The 22,094-nt window shown below is 47.0% G+C and overlaps 7 protein-coding genes across 7 annotated transcripts; 6 read left to right on the top strand and 1 right to left on the bottom strand.

Annotated features, from left to right (window-relative positions):
- Positions 1-49: 49 nt before the first annotated feature.
- Positions 50-685, top strand: BJ212DRAFT_1306187 (uncharacterized protein; the record flags this gene model as incomplete). Its single annotated transcript, XM_041333802.1, has 4 exons — positions 50-123; positions 240-375; positions 450-559; positions 620-685. Coding segments are annotated over 4 exons (386 nt in total), but the record flags the coding sequence as incomplete, so codon positions are not given.
- Positions 686-807: 122 nt separating this feature from the next.
- On the top strand, positions 808-1,109 carry BJ212DRAFT_1489236 (uncharacterized protein; the record flags this gene model as incomplete). Its single annotated transcript, XM_041341406.1, has 2 exons — positions 808-845; positions 899-1,109. The coding sequence occupies 2 exons, from the start codon at positions 808-810 to the stop codon at positions 1,107-1,109; spliced, it is 249 nt and encodes an 82-aa protein (XP_041185388.1).
- A 4,314-nt stretch (positions 1,110-5,423) lies between these two features.
- BJ212DRAFT_1517725 (kinase-like domain-containing protein) lies at positions 5,424-6,291 on the top strand (the record flags this gene model as incomplete). The annotated part of the gene is made up of 5 exons (XM_041341688.1): positions 5,424-5,488; positions 5,523-5,570; positions 5,592-5,661; positions 5,714-5,938; positions 5,992-6,291. 5 exons carry the CDS (start codon positions 5,424-5,426, stop codon positions 6,121-6,123), a joined length of 540 nt encoding a protein of 179 aa, XP_041185387.1. The 3' UTR covers positions 6,124-6,291.
- A 333-nt stretch (positions 6,292-6,624) lies between these two features.
- Positions 6,625-7,440, bottom strand: BJ212DRAFT_1517723 (uncharacterized protein). The gene is made up of 3 exons (XM_041341687.1): positions 7,228-7,440; positions 7,022-7,189; positions 6,625-6,971 (listed from the first exon to the last, which is right to left on the bottom strand). The coding sequence occupies exons 1-2, from the start codon at positions 7,332-7,334 to the stop codon at positions 7,033-7,035; spliced, it is 264 nt and encodes an 87-aa protein (XP_041185386.1). The 5' UTR covers positions 7,335-7,440; the 3' UTR covers positions 6,625-6,971; positions 7,022-7,032.
- A 9,397-nt stretch (positions 7,441-16,837) lies between these two features.
- Positions 16,838-17,146, top strand: BJ212DRAFT_1290274 (uncharacterized protein; the record flags this gene model as incomplete). The annotated part of the gene is made up of 1 exon (XM_041332087.1): positions 16,838-17,146. A coding segment is annotated over one exon (309 nt), but the record flags the coding sequence as incomplete, so codon positions are not given.
- A 6-nt stretch (positions 17,147-17,152) lies between these two features.
- Positions 17,153-17,461, top strand: BJ212DRAFT_1235519 (uncharacterized protein; the record flags this gene model as incomplete). Its single annotated transcript, XM_041329530.1, has 1 exon — positions 17,153-17,461. A coding segment is annotated over one exon (309 nt), but the record flags the coding sequence as incomplete, so codon positions are not given.
- Positions 17,462-18,993: 1,532 nt separating this feature from the next.
- Positions 18,994-19,365, top strand: BJ212DRAFT_1234582 (uncharacterized protein; the record flags this gene model as incomplete). The annotated part of the gene is made up of 1 exon (XM_041329523.1): positions 18,994-19,365. A coding segment is annotated over one exon (372 nt), but the record flags the coding sequence as incomplete, so codon positions are not given.
- Between the last annotated feature and the right edge of the window lie 2,729 nt (positions 19,366-22,094).

Here is a 22,094-nt window from a genome sequence, read left to right as displayed (position 1 = left end):
TCCGTCCCTTTTACCTTAGTTTATCACTTTGGAAAAACTTCATGCAAAGCATGTTCGCCCCGCTTTGCGGACCGGACGGCAGAGGAGCGGGAAATCGAAGCGGCGACCACCGAAATAACCAAAGTACATCCTCCGTGGACTCGTGTCCATATCGTACTTACGGTCGTTCCTTTCTTTCCTCTCGTGGATAGGATTTTCGACGATGCCATACTTTGATTCAACGTATCGGTACTGAACAGGCTCACTCATTCCCCCCTTCCACTCAGAAAACTCAGTTTGAAATCCTCGCGGCCAAAAACGTGCAACGAGGCCTAGCCGCGAGGGTCCAAGAACTCAGCTCAACGTTCCGCAAGAAACAGCGTGTCTATATGGAACGTAAGTATTTCCTCCTTGCCCATCAAGTCGACGGGAACCGATCATTTCTATGACCGCACTTCCGCCTTCATTAGGTCTACAAGGGCACGCGATTAAGAATCAAGATCTCCTGATTGCGTCTGGGACTATTTCTTCAAGAGGATCCGAGGGCTTGACTGCTGTTGACGAAGACGTAGAAGCTGCGGTGAGCAACAATCAATGTCCATGTCTCTTGCATAGCTAAATCGTTATTCCCCCCGTGCAGCAAGCTCAGATTCTAGATAACATACAAGATCAGATCACGATCTCCGTGTCCGCGACCGGGAGTTGACGGAAATTGCAAACTCGATAGCTTCTCTAGCGGAATTATTCAAGGATTTGTCTATCCTTGTGATAGATCAAGGAACTCTTCTTGACAGTATTGAGTATAACATTGAACAAACTTCGGTAGAAATGGCCGAAGCTGTGAAAGAGTTAAACCATGCAACGCGGTGAGCCATGTATATCCGCAATCATCGTAGCGCGCTGACACACTCTCTTACAGATACCAGAAGAACACGGGCCGTCGGAAACTCATCTTCCTTCTCCTATTGATCATTTTTGGGTTAATCGTTGTCCTGATTTTCAAACCTCGTCGGTCATCCTCTTTAGGTTCTCCATCTGCTCAAGATTCAATTACCTCCACGGATACTTTGGTCTCACGTTACTTTCATGCACGGACACCCCCTAGCCTTTACGTACCGAATAATACTTGATTGAGGGTCTAGTTACCCTGAACGGCATGATTTGTGTGGACAGTCTGTATCAGCCATTCTATAAAGCATCAAAAGGTTGCGGACACATCCTCTCATCCAGTACTGCACGTCAGCTTATGTTAAAACTTGCCCCTTTCGTGCAAAGCCTACCATAGCCCCTGACGTCACGTTTCACTTGGCTACCACGAGGTCTCGCCAATTTGAGCACTTGGCCCTCATCGATATGAGATCAGTAGCGTTTTTGGTGAGGCTACGTGCCTTGTCTCTGCTAACTCTTACTCTCCAACACATTTGAATTCTTAATAGGTAATGCTGCACCGAGCATCTGGGAAGGCACTGTCGTTCATGTTCAAACTAACCACCTATTGCAAGTCGAAGACGTGGCCCTGACCTTTTTTACTCTATGCAGATGGTACGTGTAAGGTGCATTGTCCGCAGGGATCAATAGCTATGCTTGATTACATCAGGGTCACAGGTCCTTGTGCTCTTCTCTTGCGACCATCACACATGTCCGATGACAGATCCAACCTATCTCCCAGCCCTAACTCAGCAGAGCAACACGAACGCTGTCACCGCATAAACCAACCAACAAGCTAGATCGTCTTTGACAGAAGTAGCAAGGCTTCCTTACCTCGAGCGCCTAGACAAGAGCATCGATCACTATCTGACATTTGTGCATGACTTTTTGTGCTCTGATTCGACATGGATAGTTTCTATATTCCCCTCTGCATCGTGAGTACCATGCCACCGGCTTCTGATCTATGTTGCTGCCCCTGATGCTCCCGATCCATGCACACAGAATAGGCAGAGCGCAATAGAACGCAAAGGAAATTGTGTCCCGTCGATGGTTTTGACATTTGATACTTTGAATGTCCGACATGTCACACTCTCTTGATCCAAAAGTGGTTAAGGTGTCAATAAGAGGGTCGCAAGAGGTGTTGTTGCGACAAGATCGTGCAACTTGAAGAGGGCGTATACTCGCCTTGCGCCCTCTGAGCAGGATATCGTACTGCTTGGCTTTTATCAGTGTCACATTCTGCATTCTCATTGCAGTGATTAGAAGATACGCAAGATATTTGCTTGCGCCGGTGGTCCGGGGGTGGATTATCAAGTTCCAGAACTGATTCCTCGGGATTGAATGTGCGCACGGAGATGAGATCGAACTATATCAAGAAATCGGGAGAGCAATTGGTCCCGGAAGCTGAGGATCATTTCCACAAAGCGCGGGTTACTCAGATCTATGACGGTGTCACAGGTTCACCATGCTCACTAGGCGCTGAAGCACTTTCTCCACCAAGATCCGTTCATTGTGCCGTCACTGTAGACTCGTCGGACGAGTCTATCCGCAATATTCACATGACAACGAATGACGACGATACAAATACAGACTGCGAATTCGACGCAATAGATCCGCGGCAAGTGCATCATGTGGGTCCGCCCTCAACCCAGAGGAGATAGACGACTGTCTGTAGAGGACGTGCTTGATCTATCAGCCGGCGGCGATCAAGATAAACCAGATCTAACAGTGTCTGACAATCCGGTGGCCGAGACAATTATGGCTCAAGTTACCTCCGAGTCGAGGTCATTCTTGTCACCTACTCAAGACAGCAGGATTCGATGTCATCCCCTTCACCCCGGTCCCGAATTTCAATTTTTCAATTGTTTCAAGCCAAGGCTTGTGTGGTGACCGGTGACGACTGTGTCGCCGGCGCTCGCCGCTCATTATTTTGAAAGTCCGTCTGATCATTTCGCAAGTTAACGTATAATTCACGTATTTCGTACATCATATAGCATCATACTAAGGACTTCCCAGTTGAATACCGGATGCACATAGGCAGCTGTATCATAGCAAGGGGTACTAGCCTAGTAGCTTCAAACAGGTCGACCGTGTTTGATACAGCACTTCCAGCCTTCGAAATAAATCTCCCGATGCCATGATTTCTTCCATAATTGGGGCTAGGCTGTTTCGTAACCCCCAAACTGCGTACAATTCATTTACTGCTGGACAATCAAAGTATGTAAGTGATACGGTGCTTGACAACAACTTGATAATAACAACACTTCTTTCTGACGGACACATGCACACATGATTATCTCAGGCGCTATGGATTAGCGCAAGCTGCGTAGTCTTCTATCACCACATGACGACGTGCCCTTGCCCGAACTCCACATTCTCTACGGTCCGACGTACCCATATGTCCTCTAGGCTCTCACCGCTCTTGCAAAACAAGTTTCTGTCGCGTCCCACGCCACGTGGCTGGCAAAGACGGGATAGTATGCAAGATGTGTTATCAACTTGAACAAGACGCGTCATAGACACGTATCCGCACAAAGACACCAAGTTTACGTTTTACACGTTACTGCTGTAAGTCGGGAACTCGCAAAAAATTGGACCTGTTCGCTTCAATTTCCTGAAGAGGTGCCTGCAGGCACAGGTCCAACATCAATCATAACCATATGCTAAATTGTATGGCAATTAACAAAAAATCCCCTCTGTGCTAGGATGCTATCCCTCCTTGGAAGCAATACTCGCCCCACCTGAGAGCAAATCCCCCAGCACGCCAAATGAAGAACACGCTCTGAGTCCCACCTTCTGTACTTCATCAAGCAACAGATGGGTCACCTCAATGATACATTTATCGTTCCTCGCGCCTTCTATGCCCTGGCAACATGTGTCATGCTCTGCTAATTTGGCCGTCGAATATTAATGCACATCGAAGCCCCACCCGCTGGTGCCCCTCACGTGCGAGAATAACATGTAGGATTCAGCATGGCCTTCGGTACAACATCGTGTAATGCTAAACGTGCCGTCGATTCGAGCCTAGACCCGAGAGTAATGCTGCTGCCACATATCCTGCATGGATCGTCTTAGTAGCTGCAGAATCGTTGATCGACTATTGACGTGATCATATCGACCATTTGTGTGGTTCCAGCATGGATAGCATTAGCTAATAACGCGTCGATCTACTAGTAGTTTTTAATATTCCACATCACATGCGCTAGGGGAAGTTCCGGGGATGTAAAGATACAATAGGGATACCAGCCTGGAGTTACAAGCACTCTGTCAGACTGGTCGATGAGAGCATGTATAACACATAGCCTCGTTCCAACGAAGTTTCATGGAACGTGCTTGAACACGGTGAATTTCAGTCTATAATAAACAGTTGCCTCACTTACGTACACGTACATGTACGGTATACTGCCGGCAGATGTTGACCGTCCGCTATCAACGTTTCAAGGTTACGCTCAGCGCCTACTTCGAGTCTTCGAACCGAATTTGTGTTCACACCAAGATCTTGATAGGTATGGATGACAGTTGTTCGGTTCCTTCTATATCCGTTCAACTTATGGTTGAGCCACACGTTACAGCGGCGTTCTTCGAAATCATATTGCATTCTACGCAACGCGCATCGTGTCTAAACCCTTGTCATGGTCTTAAAGTATCCCTTCAGTGCTCGTGATCTCCATACTACGATTTCCCGTCCTTTCCAAATCATGTCGTGGCCTACAGTCCCCGGTCTGTTTGCCACGGGAGCCGCGGAATGACAGCCAACGTGGAGAACGATCATTTTCAGCAGCCATCTTCTTTCGCAGTGTCGACTGTTCTACTGCAAATTCACCATGACAAACAACACGAGTTTCTTCTCAATTTGTCATTGGAGTGCCTCACAGACTGGTCGCGGACCGTACGGTCTACAACCAAGATTGCGATGTCCCGGTTGTTGAACGTACGATCTGCCACCCAGACCCCGAAAACTCAAAGGTGGTATGCCAGGAGAATGGATGCGCGTCGAGATTAAAGCGCAAGTCTGAGCACAGTGGGCGAGTTCTTGTGTGGTTGTGGTCGTGAGATTGACTATAGCGCTTACTGATTCTCGTAGTTGCGGAACGAGGTTGAAAATCTGGCGGAAATAGACTGATTGCTGGCCCATCAAACTGAGAATGACTGACTGCCAGCAAAGATAGGCGAATTGGATCCGAGTCGTTCTGGGTGACTGGTGCACCGGTGATGAGTTACGCTTGCCGCATTTCTAATCCCCGACTCTACGGAGTAGAGAAGGTTTTGTGGGATGAGATCCCTGTATACCAGCGCGGGAACGTCCTTTTTTCTTGTTGTTCAAATGCCCATAGGTCTCACATGCGTCTTCTCTTTGGTGGTGTTCATATTAACTTCATAAGCCCGCTTCGGAGCACTGATAGGACTTGCGACTGACCTTTTCATCCTTTGTCCCGTTTATATGACCATGCTCAGTCCTCTCAACGTTAACACCCAGTATCCGGGTTTCCACGCGCAACCATGCAGATACCCTGGCTATGGCGCCTGTCGGACTATTTGAAGCCCGAGGGCGCGGCTCTTACTCGTTAGAATATTCCGGATCGTAAGTCCCCCTTTGTATTTTATGCAGACCACAGATTAATGGCAGTCTCAGCTCAGGGATGCCATATCCGTTCTGCAATATCGTACGTGCTGGTTATTCTCAGTGCTAGACCTGAGTTAGTAATATTCCTCGCAGTTCATGCTAACAGCGTCATCCATGATGACTTCGATGGGGTAAGTTCGACCCTTCTCGTTAATTTTGATTTGATTGAAACGTGAGTTCCAGCGTAATGTGCTCATCTGTGGTGACGACACTGCGTGTGTTTCTGACTTCGGTCTTTCCTTGATGTATTCTGAGGTTATAAGCACCTCTCAGGCTTCCTGGACGTCCACGCTCACGGGAAATATGCGATGGATAGCTCCTGAGCTGTTTGTAGAGCAGGAGGATGGATTTCAAGTTCGGCCAAGCGAGCAGAGCGACATAGATTCATTCGGCGGCATAATGTCACAGGTACGTCTGGGTTAATTTTGGTTTCTCGTTGATATCACGAGCTCCACTCGTAGATCCTCACCAACAAAATTCCTCATTATTACCTCTCGAGTGACGCCGCGATCGTCTTATGCATACTAGTAGTTAGGTTGGAGACAGCCCTGGGGGGTCCTCCCGGGCTTGTTATCCTGAGCTCCCTGAAATAGTGGATGTTTATCTGTCCAGATCTCGTTGGTTCTGACGCACCGTCTCGCATTCAAAATTCTGTTTACTGTACAGCGAGATAAACAAAGCTATGTATACCTGTATAGTAAACGTAGGCTTACCCCAAGATTTCTCTTGTAATATTTTGCAGCACAACAATGCAAGTACCGCAGTTCCCATGTAGCACCGCGCATTACTGGTACCAATGGCCTCCCCGCGGCAGATGTCATGCGAAATAAAAGTCTGTTCACCGATTCACCGATTACGATAAGCTAGTTCCTCGCACAATACAACACGATCACTCCAGGTCCTTCAAGGACCTGGAGTGAACGTTTCGCCGTTCGATACGGACTGCGATGAGCTCGAAAAACGCTAAGTGTTTTCCAAAGCCAGACTGCCGTGCTTTCTTGGCCAGTCTGGAAACTAGTGCACAGCAATTAAGGTTTCATTGTACAACCTACACAATACATAAGCTCTCCAACAATGCATTGGTATATATATCCCTTCGAGACATCCAACTATTTCCCCTTCCTTTAGCAGACCACTTCTGCATCGTATTCGTCGCACTCGACACGATTGCGTGTTCTGGGGCTGCGGGTGCAGACACAGGCTTGGGTGCAGGCTTAGCAGTGTTCTGAGGAGGCAAAGACTCATGCAAATTTGAAAAAAAGTCACAAGACCTCCGCTCGTCGTGTACGTGAGCCACAGAAATTGTACCAGGTAGTCTAAAATGTATTCGCTGCAAAAGGGAGGTAAGTGCTGATAATATTCTCAATTCTGACGCGCCCTACCGTTCACCACCAGGGCTGTAGATGGATTTCCATGGCTCTTTGACATTTCTGAGATTCAGCTGATAGAAGGTCAAGGACACGAGCACACTACAAAATGTTAAAGACTCACGAACAGACAGCTCATTTAGTGGTGATACTCATAACATTGAGATAGTCGATTCGACCAAAGCGCACACGAGGGAGCTCTCCTTTCTCCAGCCTAGTATAATTGTACGTGGCATCGAAAACATAATCTACGAATTTCGAGATACCTTCTAGTTGTCCTGTGGTGACGGTTCTGATGAGGATACGGACTATCAGATACGATATACTCACATCATGAGAAACCAAACTCGTTCTCTCTGCTCATCCGGAGTCAGTGTTTCGTTCACAACCATTTCCGCATAGCCTGTTCTCACCCGTGATAAAAGGTATCCGCTCATCCCAAGCTACGAATGGAGCTCCAGTAATATTAATGTCGAGACCAGTGAGAGAAGATACAGCGCCTGAAGGTCTCACAGTCACAAGGCTGTCCAGGAATGACATCTTCCCTGGCCCATGTTGCGTTGCAGGGGTGGATGGGGAATGTGGGACATGTGCTGGTGAGGGAGTTTGGCTTGGGATGGGTTGTAAAGGCGTTATATTTGCACATTTATTATTTGCGCGTTTTGTCAATCGAGGGCTTGCGCATTTTATTCCAGAGTTTCCGCGTGTGCGCACTGCGCGTTTTCGTCAATGATGAGCCTCCGTGTTTGCGAGGACCAACCTGCAGGTGAAGTCCAAGCGTCAAAGTTCAACATTGTTTCAAATGCACCCCGTGAACACCTGCGATAGTAAGACTCAGGCTTGCCAGCAGTTGCCAATGCTAGCAACTTTCAGTTCGAGAACACCATGGTGACGATTAAGGTAGGTTTGAGATGAATCACACTCATGATAGTCTTTCTGTCAGTGGGGTCTTAACTAGCCTATCAGAATATCATCGGTGTTCAAGTGGGATTGAAGGACTAAGACGTACTCTACCCGATTCCAACCACCACCAGTGCTTAACGCACACGCCCGGCGCATGTCAGCAAATGCTGACATGGCTCGAACATATGCGAACGACACCGGGAGGCGCCAGAATGAGAGGAGTGGAAGAGGGCAAGAAATAGAGGTGAGAGAAAGGTTTATGATATCTTGTGTCTATGGAAACGAAGTAGTTAGCTGCATAAAAACGCACAACATACACACCTTTGCAGCTTAGCGAAAGGCACTGGCAATCCCTCGACCGCACTCAACACCATCAACCTCCAGTGAAATGTCACAGCTCATTCCAAACACCACATCCCTTCGAGCTTTTGACAGACCGAGATGCGCCTGCTCGAGAAGTCGAAGTCGACTCAATGTCGAGCAAGACAATAATGTGTATATAAAGGTTGATAGGGAACATTTGATGTCGTTCTGAGCCTAAATTGGTAACATACGCATGACTGGGATGATCAGAGCTTGACACAAGGGACATCGCACAGCAATGTGCCCAGTGCCCACCTAGAACCTAGCTATTTCATGGTCTGTGAACGAAGGAATGTGAACTTCGAAATATGTGGTTTATTGCTATACAGTACAGCATATAATCGCGACATCTACGACAAAGGCGGTGAGAACGAGAGCAACATGAGGGCGACGCGTGTAAGGATGTTGTGGGCTGTGAGGTATGAGAACGCAGCTGGAGGAAAAAAGGCACTGGGCAAGAGCAAGCGAATGAGGAATGATATTGAGGCAATATCAAGAGTAGAAGCTCCGCATAGAGGTCATTGAATTTAGGGTGGTATGAGACGCAGGTGCACCAGGGTATCACAACGGGCGTCCTTGTCAAGGAGCTCTTCGATAGTCAGTTTCTGGAGACTCAGCAGGAAGAATCTAAGGACTACAATCGAGGTTCATGTCTGTGTATTGAACTCGTGATAAATGTGTGGAATCGCTTCTTGGACCCGTACCAAGTGGCACCCCTACAAGGACCCCGGAAGCTCTTACCCCGACAACGCGCTCAACAGCGCCAAGGTCGCCCAACGGCGCCTCGCGCTCATCAAAACCTCAACGCAGAAACCCAACAAGAAACCCAACACCATCAACCAACCTGCCATGCTGACTAACGACTCAGCCAGTCCCTCCACACTCATGCAAACCAACAGAATGAACTGAAAAACAACCACAAGCAAATCACTACTCTCCACCAGCAAGACCATCGAAGACCATGCAACAGGTGCCGGCATAAAAACCAATGTCAACAGCCTACCCACTGCAAGGAAAATGCTCACCACACATGGCCTCAACTTACCCATGGCTGGCAACATGTTCATTGCTATTTTGGCAGTGCTATTTGAGTTCAGGGCAATGGCCAACCTGTTATGGTGAACCGTAAGTCGACTAGGATGGGCGCGATGACAGGAACTCGATAAGAGTTGCGCCTGAAGCCGGATCAGACCTTACAAATGTAAGGGTCGTAAGACAAGCCAGAGAGAGTGTCTCTGGTTTGAATATCGGTTATCAGACGACTTAGGATTGGAGGTCCTAAGCAAAGGATAGTTCAGGTAAGACCTAGTAGATTAAAGTGAAGTCTATCTAAGTACATGACCAAGTTTATATAGTTGTAGGTACTTTAGGGTAGGCACGCCTACATCATCAGTCGAGTCAGAGATAAGAACTACGTCATCAAGACGAGTCAGAGATAAGGGAATGAGTCATCTAGTGACGGCACGTGGTGGTCATGATGTAATACAGATGTGGAAGGCGTTAGTCTAATGATGGCACAGCCCGGTGCGGTCATGATGTAATACAAGTATGAGGAAAAGAGATAGGGGGTAACCATGATTGTAACATTACCCCTCGTTTAGCGATGAAGTCACCGACTTCAATTATCCTGGTTAGCCCAGTAGATGGGATCCACGTCATAGTTGGAGTAAAGGAGGTCGTCCTGCTCCTCAGTGATGGTGGTTTGCGCTATCTGATCAGCGTGAGCAATAGTGTCTTGCTCAATCTCCCAGCGAGCGAGCACGTCGTAGAAACCGACGTCAGTCCATACCAAAGGAATGACCACTTCTCCTTTTAGCTCTTTGCAAAAGACCAATAGATGACTGGGTGCATATTCTTTGCAAACTCTACAGTAATACGCAGGGCAGTTCTTATGATGGTGCCCGGCAGTATGGCAGTTGCGGCATACGACATTATCGACTGGCGATGTTTTCATGACTGTGACGGAAGAGGACTGGTTTGGGGGGGAAGGTGACCATGATCGTTTAAGTGGTGCTTTAGTGGGGGAGATGGAAGCGGCTCGTTTGGTGGCGAGGCGAGAGGACCTTCGCTTAAGTGGAAGTCGTCGAGTGGTGCGTGTGATGGGGTTAGGAGAAGGAGAAGTCGGTACGTTAAGTACGGCAATAGGAGGGATATTATCATCCTGATGCTCCATGGTAGTCGTAGCAGGAGCTGGTGGTGGTACGGGGACGGCGATATGAGGGGAGGGTGGTTGTGCGACAGGGTCAAGGGCAATGCGTTCAGTGACGATATGAATGGCTTCCCTGATAGCATCTCTAGTCTCTTCAGGCAAGAGATGAATTGCTGTGTTGCGAATGCGTATATGCAGGTGGTGGAAAATGGTTTTATGACGTTCATCATCCAGGAGAGCGGCAGTACGATCAATGAGGCTAGCATCTCTGATAATCCTGATGATGAGGCCGCTAGATATTGCCCCTTGTTCTCCAAGGAGGCGATCTATTTCTATAGCATACTGTTGAGAAGTTATGGTGGACTCAAATAGGGTGCTTGTCTCTACTTGGTCAATGACCGAGAAGTAGTCGGTAAGGGTGGAGTTGTCAGTGAGTGTGAGAGTGGAGTCAGAGGCGGGCGGCAATTCTGCTGGAGTTGAGGCTATGGGGGATGATGCGTGCTGGGCAAAGTTGGCAGCGGTAGTGTTCTGGTAATCAAGGAGCATCAAGGGGTGGGCATTTCCTTCAGCAACGGTGTTCATGGCAGCGGTAAGTTCTTCGATGTGGAGGATACAAAGATGTAGTCGTTTGATGTGGGACATTGTCAGAAAATCTATAGCCCATGGGCTTTCTTATAGGCGTTGAGGGTATTGGAGGCATTAGCGAGATTTCCTTCTGGAACCCACTCGTTGCTGGCGGAAGAATATCCTTTCCAGGATACAAGATAGCGTCTTCATTTACCCGTCCCTTTGTGCGATAAGATCGCATCAATTTCATATTCTTCTTCGTTATCGATGACATCAGGTGGGGGGTCGTGGTAGTTCAGTCTGTGAACTTCTGTTTCATGATAGGACGATAGCTCAGAAGCGTGGAATGTGGGGTGAACTTTCCACTGCGGAGGCAGTTGGAGCGTGAATGTGATAGGAGAGAGGATGGTGGTGATTGGGAAAGGGCCATATTGCTTGGGCACAAGTTTCTGTGATGGTAGTTGCGTGATTAGATTCTTCCCAGATAACCAAACCTTATCTCCTACTTTCCATGGGTGGTACTTCTGTCCACGAGTTCATTCGGCCATTCGCTGCATGGAGAGGTTATGACACAAGAGAGCCTCTTCTCTAGACTTCTGGAGGAGGAGGAGTCTTTCTTCTACTGCAGGAATGGTAGAGTCGGGGAGAGTGTGGGGAAGGGCTCGTGGTTCGTAGCCCATCATCAGGAAAAAGGGTGATGCGTTATGGGAATCATGCTTTCGGTGATTGTGCACAAATTCCGCCATCGGAAGGTGCTCAACCCAATCTTCTGGGTGATTCTGGCAATAGATCCGAAGGTACGTTTTGAGTTCTTGGTTAAGTCGTTCGGTCTGTCCATCAGTCTGGGGATGGTAAGCAGTAGACGCTGCTATGTCATACTTCAGGAGCTTGGTGAGGGCTCGAGAGAACTTGGATATAAATTGTGGTCTGTGATCAGAGATGACTTTGTCGTGTAAGCCGAATTGATGGTAGACGTATTTGAAGAATTTGTTGGCGACCCCTTCGGAGGAAATAGATTTCGTACATGGGATGAGAATTACCCCCTTCGTAAGCCCATGGTCTACCATGACCATGACAGAATCAAAACTGGCACACAGGGGAAGGTCTGTGATCAGATTGACGGAGATCTGAGTAAAGGGGGCCGTGGCAACAGAGGGGATTGGGACAAGGGGAGGGGTCATCGGGTGAGTGTCGGATTTCATCTGCTGGCAGAGGGCACATCCATCCACGTATTTACGAATATAGGTGCCCATAGTGGGCCACCAAAAATCACGTTTAATGAGTTCTTCTGTCTTAAAACGACCGGGGTGACCGGCGGTGGGGTGATCATGACATCGTTCTAGGATAAGATGCCGCCCGGTGGGGCGGACATAGGTGCGATTCTTATAGTAAAGAATATCATCTGTAATCGTCCAATCGGCGAGTGCGGATTTCATGGGCGGTAGAGAGAGACCGTCCAATGCGTCTGAAGTGGCGGTAAAGATAGGATTGGGGTCAGATGGATCGGGATTGGTGAGCGTGGTCATAAGTTCAACGTCAAGAAGGCAGATGAACATGGAGTCAGGAAGGAGGGTGACGTCGGCATTATCGTTGGAAGAGTCCGTACCGTGATCAGGGCGGCGGGAGAGAGCATCAAGGGAAGCAAGCTTAGTCCCTGTGATGTGGTGGAGTTCAATATCGTAGCATGACAAAATTAACTGCCATCGTGCTTGTCGGCGAGTTAACTTCTGGGCAGATTTAAAATACAGGAGATTTTTGTGATCCGTGAATACGATGACCGGATGAGTGTTTCCTTCTAAATAGTGACGCCACTCGGTGAGGGCGCGAATGACTGCCAGGAGTTCGCAATCAAAAATCTGATAATTTCATTCTGCTGGGTTCAGGGTCTGTGAAAGATATCCGCAAGGGTGATAGACACTGTTTTCATCGGTTTGGAGCAACACTGCACCCATAGTGACAAGTGATGCATCAGTTGCTACTGCGAACTGTCTACTGGGATCAGGGTTCCGAAGGACCGGTTGCTTTAAAAAGCATTCCTTCAAGGTAGTGAAGGTGGTCATGCACTGTTCTGTCCATAGGAACTTGACGTCTTTCTTGGTGAGGTCGATTAGAGGTCTTGCGATGTTGGAGTAGTGGGAGATGAAGTTCCTATAGAAGTTACAGAATCCTAGGAATGACTGAACTTCTTTCACGGTCGTAGGAGTAGGCCAGTCTTGGATACCATTGGTTTTGGCGTTGTCCATTGCTACGCATCCAGGATGAATTATCATTCCGAGATACTCTACTTCTTGAGCATTGAATGTGCATTTCTCCGGTTTAAGGAAGAGCCTTTCCTGTCGAATCCTTTCAAGGATATGACGTGTACGTTCATGGTGGGAGGTAAGATCATCCGAGAAAATCAGGATATCGTCCATATATATGACAAGCCATCCTTCGTTTATTTCTTGCTGGAACGTCTTGTTCATGTATGCCTGAAAAGTAGCAGGGGAATTGCAAAGACTGAAGAACATGACGTTTGGCTCGAAGAGGCCATATTCCGTAGTGAAAGCGGCCTTCCATCTATCTTCCGGGTGAATGCGGATGTTATTGTATCCTGAGCGGATGTCCATCTTAGTGAAATACTTGGCACCATGTAACCGAGCGACCAGGGAAAGTGGTAACGGGAGTGGGTAGGTGTTTTTGACCGTCCATTCATTGATATACCTATAGTCTTGACAGGGATGAAGGTCTCCACTCTTGTTTCCTACAAAGAAGAAACCGCTGGCTTGTGGTGATTTTGATTCAGAAATAAAACCTTTCTGCACATTTTCATCAATAAATGCCTTGACCGCTGTACGCTCCTTCTTGGATAGTGGATACACCTTGGACATCTTGGGAATGAAACCAGGTTTAGTCTCTATCCGGTGGTCTATGCCAGGTCGCTCGGGCGGTAGTTGGTTTAAACCGTTCTTTGCGAAAATGTCGGCGAAATCATGAAGATAGGAAGGGACGAGTTCCTCAAACGACTTTTCCTTTTGCTTGAGCCCGGCAGCCAATGCAAATTGTTGCGCTTTGTTACTGGTTTTGATGTATTTGGCAGGCCGCGGTAAAGGTGCAATGGTAGGTTGTTGTTCTGCAATGCTGGTACAATCCTTGGTTAGCGGGGTATCCAGTGAAGTGTTGGTGATTACCCAGAGCTCAGTGGCATCAACGGAGTATTCAACCAAGAATTCATTGTCTTCTAGATGGTAGGTGGAGATTTCGCATACGGGTGGTGCATAGTCTTCTGTCCATACGTCCTCTTTCGTATCGAAGGAGTTGTCATCGTCGTCAGGGATGGGGTCAAGGTCAGGCAGTGGTGACTGCGTCTTTTCTTCTTCCTCGTCAATAACTTCTTCTATCGTAGCCCGAGGTGCTGGTTCTTTTGGTAATATAACCGGTTTCACAGGAGGTGCCTTCGGCAGCACTACAACTGGGACAGGGTCTACTTCTTTCTTCTTTCTTTGTTGGAATAACGGAGGTAGTTTATTCTTTTTCCGTTCGTTACCAACTTCTTCTTCGATCTGGTCACTCTTCTCCGTTTTGGAGAGTTCTAGCGTTTCTGCTTTCCACCGGATTACTGGGTCCATGGCACGCAGCCAAGGGATCCCTAGTAAAATCTGATCACGTCAACCAAGTCACATGATGTTGAACTTTCCTATCATGGATCGTTCATCTATCTTGACAATGAGGACGCAATATTGGGTGATAGCGCCCCCCTTCGCATAACTTCCATCTGTGGTGGTAACCTGAAATGGTTTCGATAGTTTGTGCATTCGGATCCCGTGAGTCTTGACGAACTCTTCGGAGATAAAGGTTCCGGCAGTGCCGGAGTCAACAACAGCTGTTGTTTTGATGGTTTTCAGACGAGTTTTCGAAATAAGGGAAATGGGAACACGAAGTTCCTTTCTGATTCCAATACTTTGTACAAGTCTAATGGGTACATCGGAAGATACTGACGTTGATCCAGTCTTCCACATCAAAAATCCTCAGCGAGGCGATGGATCGTTGTATCTTCATCTTCTTGGTCACTGTCGCTCATTTCTTCTCGGCGAACAGGGATCTTCTTCTTCTGCGGACATGCTCTGGTCATATGCCCTTTCTGGTGACACATAAAGCATAAACCTTTCTTCATGTGGTCACTTCTTTCTGCTTCTGTGAGCCAATCTACTTCCATAGCATTTGGGTTGTGTCAGTCGATAGTCGGTCTTGGTACATAGCGTTGTCCTGATGGTTTGGTAGTGGTTTGATGATTGGATTGATATGCAACACCCCTTTGATAGTTGCTGTCGAGTCTGATGACCACAGCAACGTACTTATCAAAGTCTATTGGGATGGTTTCCATCTGAAAGACGGAACTGACGATTCCTTTCTTCAACCCGTCATTGAGAAACATGATCAAGACAGCATCTTGCTTAACACCAGCCTGTGCAGCCAGAGTCTTGAAACTAGTGATGTAGGAAGTGAGATCTCCTGTCTGTCTCAATGTCCTAAGCTTGTTCATGGCAGTGCCAATGGCATCGGCAGGGACGAAGGCTTCTTTGAACTTGGTTTTGAAGTTTGCAAAAGTTCCGTAGGACTTGGTGGTGGTGTTTTCTACTTCAGTATAGAAGGTGAGTGCCCAACCCATGGCACTGTCTTCTGTCATATACGTGAGAGCGGTGATAACCTTCTTCTCGTCGGTATTGTAGATCGTAGCGTTAAGCGTAAAGTACGCCTTAATCGCATACAACCATCATAGAGCCTGGTGAGGACTCCCGTCATAGGTGGAGGGAGCTCCAGCCTTCAATTCTGGGGTGTTGGTTACTGTGGACATCCTGATTGTTCTGGTCTAGTGATGTTTCTAGTTCAGGGGAACGTTGTCGTTCTCTCGCTGAGTTCTTTCTTGGGGTAGTTAACCTCTCAGATGGAGAGGGTCGGTAGATTGACTTTAATCTTTTGTTACGGCAAACTGTAAGTCGACTAGGATGGGCGCGATGACAGGAACTTGATAAGAGTTGCGCCTGAAGCCGGATCAGACCTTACAAATGTAAGGGTCATAAGACAAGCCAGAGAGAGTGTCTCTGGTTTGAATATCGGTTATCAGACGACTTAGGATTGGAGGTCCTAAGCAAAGGATAGTTCAGGTAAGACCTAGTAGATTAAAGTGAAGTCTATCTAAGTACATGACCAAGTTTATATAGTTGTAGGTACTTTAGGGTAGGCACGCCTACATCATCAGTCGAGTCAGAGATAAGAACTACGTCATCAAGACGAGTCAGAGATAAGGGAATGAGTCATCTAGTGACGGCACGTGGTGGTCATGATGTAATACAGATGTGGAAGGCGTTAGTCTAATGATGGCACAGCCCGGTGCGGTCATGATGTAATACAAGTATGAGGAAAAGAGATAGGGGGTAACCATGATTGTAACACAACCTGGGTGCCACACATACAGATATTATCCATGCCTTTGCATTCACCATATATGAAGCACAGAAAGATGACAACATAGAACATGTCACTGATAAAGTCAGAGCCCTCATGGGAGGACCAGTTGCAACCCTTGATGAGAAAGTAGACCAACTGGAGGATGTACTAGTGAAGTACAGAAGTGAAATGGAGAAGATGATCACAGAGGTACATGAGAACATCCAGTCATTGATGGTAGAACTAGCAAAGGTGGTGAAAGATGCAAACACACTTAACACCCAGCCACCTGTCACACCAAATGAGATGCAGGGATCTGATGGACCATGCTCATATGTGGCAATGGTGAAAGCTAATGCACCCCCACTACTAACAAAAGTACTAGCAAAAAGCGAGGTGCAAACTTGACAAATACTCATAGATAGAAGATCCCCATTCTGTGCCAATTCACTGAAGGACCTCACGGAAGCTCAATTAGTTGCAAAGGCAGTGCTGGCCATTGAACTGCTAACCAAAGATGGGGTGGAAACACCTGAAGGACTGTCATTCCTATCTGCAAGAAGACTGCCACATGGAGGAGTGCTCTATGAACTCAACTCAACAGAATTGGCAATGTGGTTCAACACTCCAATGAATAGAAGCAAGTTCCTGGAACACTTTGGCATCGAGGTAGTCATCAAGGATAGGTCCTTCAACATACTAATTGAAAACATTCCAGTAGCATTTGTACCAGAGAACCACACAGCACTATCTGATGTGGAGAAGAAGTCAGGTCTGAAGCCCAAGTCAATCCTAAAAGCCAGGTATATCAAGCCAATTGCCAGGTGCAGACCAGACTAATGCACTGCACATGCCATCTTCACCTTCAACAAGAGAGAAGGAGCCAACCATGCAATCAAATTTGGGCTGTTAGTAGACAGCAAGAAGGTCTATGGAAGGAAGCTAATCCAGGAGCCAACCAGATGCTTAAAGTGTCACTCATTTGACAGTGCACATGTTGCAGCTAACTGCCCTCAGGAACAGGACACCTGTGGAACTTGCAGTGGCCTGCACAGAACAGCCACATGCAAGGTAACAGACCAAAACTGCTACTGGTGCAAGAACTGTAACGTTGAAGGCCACGTAGCCTGGAACCAGGAATGCCCCACTGTCATATCCGCATATCCAGATCTCAGATCTGATCCTTATCTCATCTCAGATCCAATCCACATCTTATCTCTGACCCTATCCACATCTTATCCCCCTCCAACATCTCATCATCCAATCTGTCCACTTGTCCGGTCCAGTCCACAATTCATCCAAATCCACAACCAGCGCTTGTCTCCTTTTAATAATCCCCTAACTCTGGTATTTTGGTTATCGGTATATCTGTCCTGCTCACTGATCTGTTACCTATGCTTCATTTCCATTTCATTATTTGTGATCCATTTCTACTTACCAATAGACTATCCATATGTTTCGTACATAGCCTTGGACCCTGCTGATTGATCATTCTGTTAGATACCTATAGTATATAACCTCCTGTAAATCTCTGTAACACCTCAGTTTGAATATCAACTTAGTTCTGCTCATTCCTGTCCTCCGGACCTGAGTATCTCTACTTTCGTCACCCTCTGAGACTTAGGATTGATTCCTATAGTCTATCCATATCCGCCTCTGTCTACAACAGTCCACTACCATTAGTTTCTAGTCTGGACTTGTCCAGATTAGCCCTACAATACTTATCCTGCATCCGGAAGTCATCCAGATCCGCTATGCTACTCATCCAACCCTCCAGATGTGTTAGTCTTGCCCTTCTGAAATAAGGAGCAATACTTGGGTAAGGGGCACAGCGCATGAGCTGAGGCCAAAGCCCTTAGGATCTGTTAGCCCTTGAGTATGACCTTAACACCCACGTTCATCAGCAAATGGGAAAGCTACAAGAACTGTTGTGACAGTCAAGTTTTCCTTGGGCTTAGATTTACTTACTTTCATTACCTTTACTTACCCCCACTTTCTTTAGCTTATGTTCGTATTTTTGCAGCTTATATAAGCATCACCTCTTACCTTTCACTCTTTACCTGTAGTCTGAGACTAGCAGTTTTATGATGATTTCTCTCCTCTCTGAGCTCAGAGTCTAGTACAGAAACCCTTGTGGGTTGAATAGCAGCTAGGTACAGCACTTAAGACCCAACATATTGGCTAGGTACTTTACCAAGTATCTAGCCAAGTTGTGTTACTCACACCATAATGAGGATGCCAGATATCACTACTACCTGACTGATGACCCACTCACATGGGAAACCCTAGACAACTCATCCGTGTCCTGGGAGAATGAAACACAGCAGCACCAGAACTACAACCAACAGGCACAACCTCAGCCTCAACCTAGGCAGTGATACCTGCCACCAAGGGACTAAACAGAGGAGAGATGAACAGCTAATTACCAAAGGCCACCGCCCCCCACAGCCAAGAGTCTTGCAACATGAACAGGATCCCACTAGGCAACCAATCACACCTCCCGGAAGCTTGGCACCCCCAACTGTGCAGACCACAACTGTATCACCCTCCTCCTCAGGAACAGAACCAACCGCAGGACTGGACATCTTTGCATCTCAGCTCACCCTATGAACAGTACAACCCAGGTCAAGGATGGGACCAAGACCATGCAGGTAACTTATGAATAACAAAAATGACACTAACCCCCCACCAGTGAAAGCCTCAAGATCTGGCAGCAGAATCTCCAGAAATCCCTCAATGCCTGGGAACATATGCTTAGAAACCTTGACCTGAACATATACAACATAGCATGTATACAAGAACCCTACCTCAACCCTGTAAATCTCGCCAATGCCTCCAACCTCAAACAGTACTGGGACATCATCTACCCAACTGACCACCACGCCAACACCAACAGATCACAAACAATCATTCTAGTCAACAAGAAACTATCAAAGAACAACTGGCATATGGTCCCAATCAAGTCCCCCAACATCATGGCCATCAAACTCATAGGACAATTTGGAAAGGTATGCATATATAACATATACAACCCCTGCAAGAGCGATACGACCCTTCACTTTCTTGAAAGACACATATCCACAGAGGAAAACACTTGATGCAATCATGCACAGTGTGTCGCTCAAGGCAAAAACAGTGAAACGAATGAAAATAATGAACATATTGTATGGTTAGGTGATTTCAACCGCCACCACCCCATGTGGGAAATGCCACATAACACCCACTTATTTACTGCGGGCATGCTAATCAACCTTCTATCCATCTATGATCTAGTACAGGTACTCCCACTGGCAATAGCAACACTTGAAGCATCCAACACCAAGAACCACACCCGCCCCAATAATGTATTCTGCTCAGCCCAACTCAAACAATCCTTTAGCCAGTGCAGCATTGAATACCACCTGCAACCAGTAATAACTGATCACTTCCCAATAATCAGCAAAATAGATCTACACCTGGAATGCACCCAGATGGCACCCAAACTCAACTTCCATGAAGTTGACTGGGACGGGTTCCGTGAAACTCTATCAAGCAAGCTCAGCACCATCCCCCAACCAGAAGAGCTCACCAGCAGGGAACAATTCGACATGGTATTTGCCAACCTAATGAAGTGCATAGCCAAAATGGTTGAAGAGAAGGTCCCCAAATCAAAACCCTCCCCATACGCCAAGAGGTGGTGGTCCAAGGACCTGGACCTACAATGCAAAGCAGTACACAAGTTAGGACACAAGGCCAATCACCACACCACATGAAGAAACAATCCAATACGCAAGAAATATAGGACAACCTGCAATCAGTTCTCAGAAAACATCAAACACATGAAGGAAGGAAGAACATTGGAAGGACTGGCTGGATGAACTCACCCCCACAGGAATATGGACACTCCACGGGTACATAGCAAGCTTACTGACTGACCAAATCCACACCAGAATCAAGACACTTCAAGACCCGAGAGCGAATGGACAGGACAGCATCATGCAAGACAATGAATGGAAAAGTGAACTCCTATATGACATATTCTTTCACCCTCTGCCAGAAAATGATCACATCAATCCCAATTTCAAGTATCCCCCTCCAATATGCGAATTTAAACTAATAACTAATGCACAGATCCACTGAGCAATCAAGAAGCTTGCTCCCCTTAAGGCACCAGGACTCAACAGAATATGCAACATAGTCTACATGTGCTGTGCAGATCATTTAGTGCCCCTCATGGGACCGCTGTTCAGGGCCACATTCACCTTAGGCGTCTACCCAAATGAATGGAAGTGCTCATCCATGATAGTCCTAAGGAAGCCAGGCAGACCAGATTACAGTATCCCCAAAGCCTACCATCCAATCACGCTCCTTGACACCATGGCTAAGATTCTATCCTCCTGTGTAGTGGATGACCTAACATACATTGCAGAACAGAACCAACTACTCCCCTCAATGCACTTCAGAGGACATCCAGGCCACTCTACAACAGACTCACTCCATCTACTCATGAAATTTGTCACTGACTCATGGGTGTCACAAAACAACCAGGTATCACTACTATTCCTGGACATCAAAGTGGCCTTCCCAAGTGTGGTTGTCAACAAACTCATGCACAATCTCAGGAAGGCCAGAATCCTGCAAGAATATGTCAGTTGGTACAGGAGGTGCCTGGAAAATTGGTCAACCTACCTCTTTTTCAACGACTACCAATCCAACCTGTTCAATGTAGTAGATGGGATAGATCAAGGATGCCTGTTATCACCGCTAGGATTTATCTTTTATAACTCAGACATACTCAGAGTAGCTGACCCGAACCCCAGACAGGGAGAACTGAGCCTAGGGTTCCTGGACAATGTAGCACTAGCAGCAAGAGGAAAGACATATGAGGAATCCAACAGGAAGCTGAAATGCATGATGAAAAAGCAAGGAGGGGCTCTCAAGTGGAGTGAAGGACATAACACTGAGTTTGAGTTAGAGAAGACTGCGCTAATCTGCCTTTCCAGCAAAAGAATCACAGACCCAAACAACCCAAGCAAAACAATCCCCTCTCCCCAACTCCCAATCACCATCAGAAACCACACCATACAGCCATCCAAATCACACAAGTTCCTTGGCATAATCATTGATCAAGACCTCAACTTCAAAGAACACACCGCCCACACAATGGCAAAGGGAACAAAGTACATCATGGCCTGCAAAAGAATAATACGACCAACAAAGGGCATCCACAGGAAATTGATGAAGAAGCTATTCCAAAGCATCATCCTCCCAAAGATGCTGTACACAGCAGACATATGGTGTGCATCGCTCATTGCCAAAGGAAAGGGACAAGGAGGAGGAGGAAGAGGCACAAGGGGATTTGCATCACAGATGGCTAGAGTCCAGCACACAGCCACATTGCTAGTAACAGGAGGGCTAAGATCAACCATGACAGATACACTCAATGCTCACACTAACGTTCTTCCTTTCCAACAGACACTAAGAAAGACTTACTTCCACACAGCCCTGAAGATGGCATCGCTTCCATCACTGCACCCGCTAGCAAAAGAGATCAAGTTAGCATATGAGTACCATGCAAAAAGACATTTCCAGGGGAGAAAACAACATCCCTCACCATTACACAAACTGATAAATGAGTTTCAGATAGACCCAACCAAAGTAGAGAAGATAGAGCCTGTCAGGCACTACCCAAAATGGGAACCAGACATAGAAACACGCATCACAGAGTCAGTAAAGCAAGCAATAATGGATGAAACACTCACCACAGAGGAGCTACAAGTGTACTCAGACAGATCTCTGGTAGATGGAG

Source organism: Suillus subaureus, assembly GCF_016647635.1.
Source record: "Suillus subaureus strain MN1 chromosome Unknown BJ212scaffold_246, whole genome shotgun sequence".
NCBI classification, from domain to species: domain Eukaryota; kingdom Fungi; phylum Basidiomycota; class Agaricomycetes; order Boletales; family Suillaceae; genus Suillus; species Suillus subaureus.
Note: the sequence above shows the minus strand (reverse complement) of the source record. Positions and strands in the feature narration are given on the sequence as shown.

Coding starts and splice junctions, on each gene's coding strand:
- BJ212DRAFT_1517723 (XM_041341687.1), bottom strand. CDS start 7,334: ATGAGCGGATACCTTTTATCACGGGTGAGAACAGGCTATGCGGAAATG. Junction 7,190..7,227: donor CGAGTTTGGTTTCTCATGAT/GTGAGTATATCG, acceptor TATCCTCATCAG/AACCGTCACCACAGGACAAC.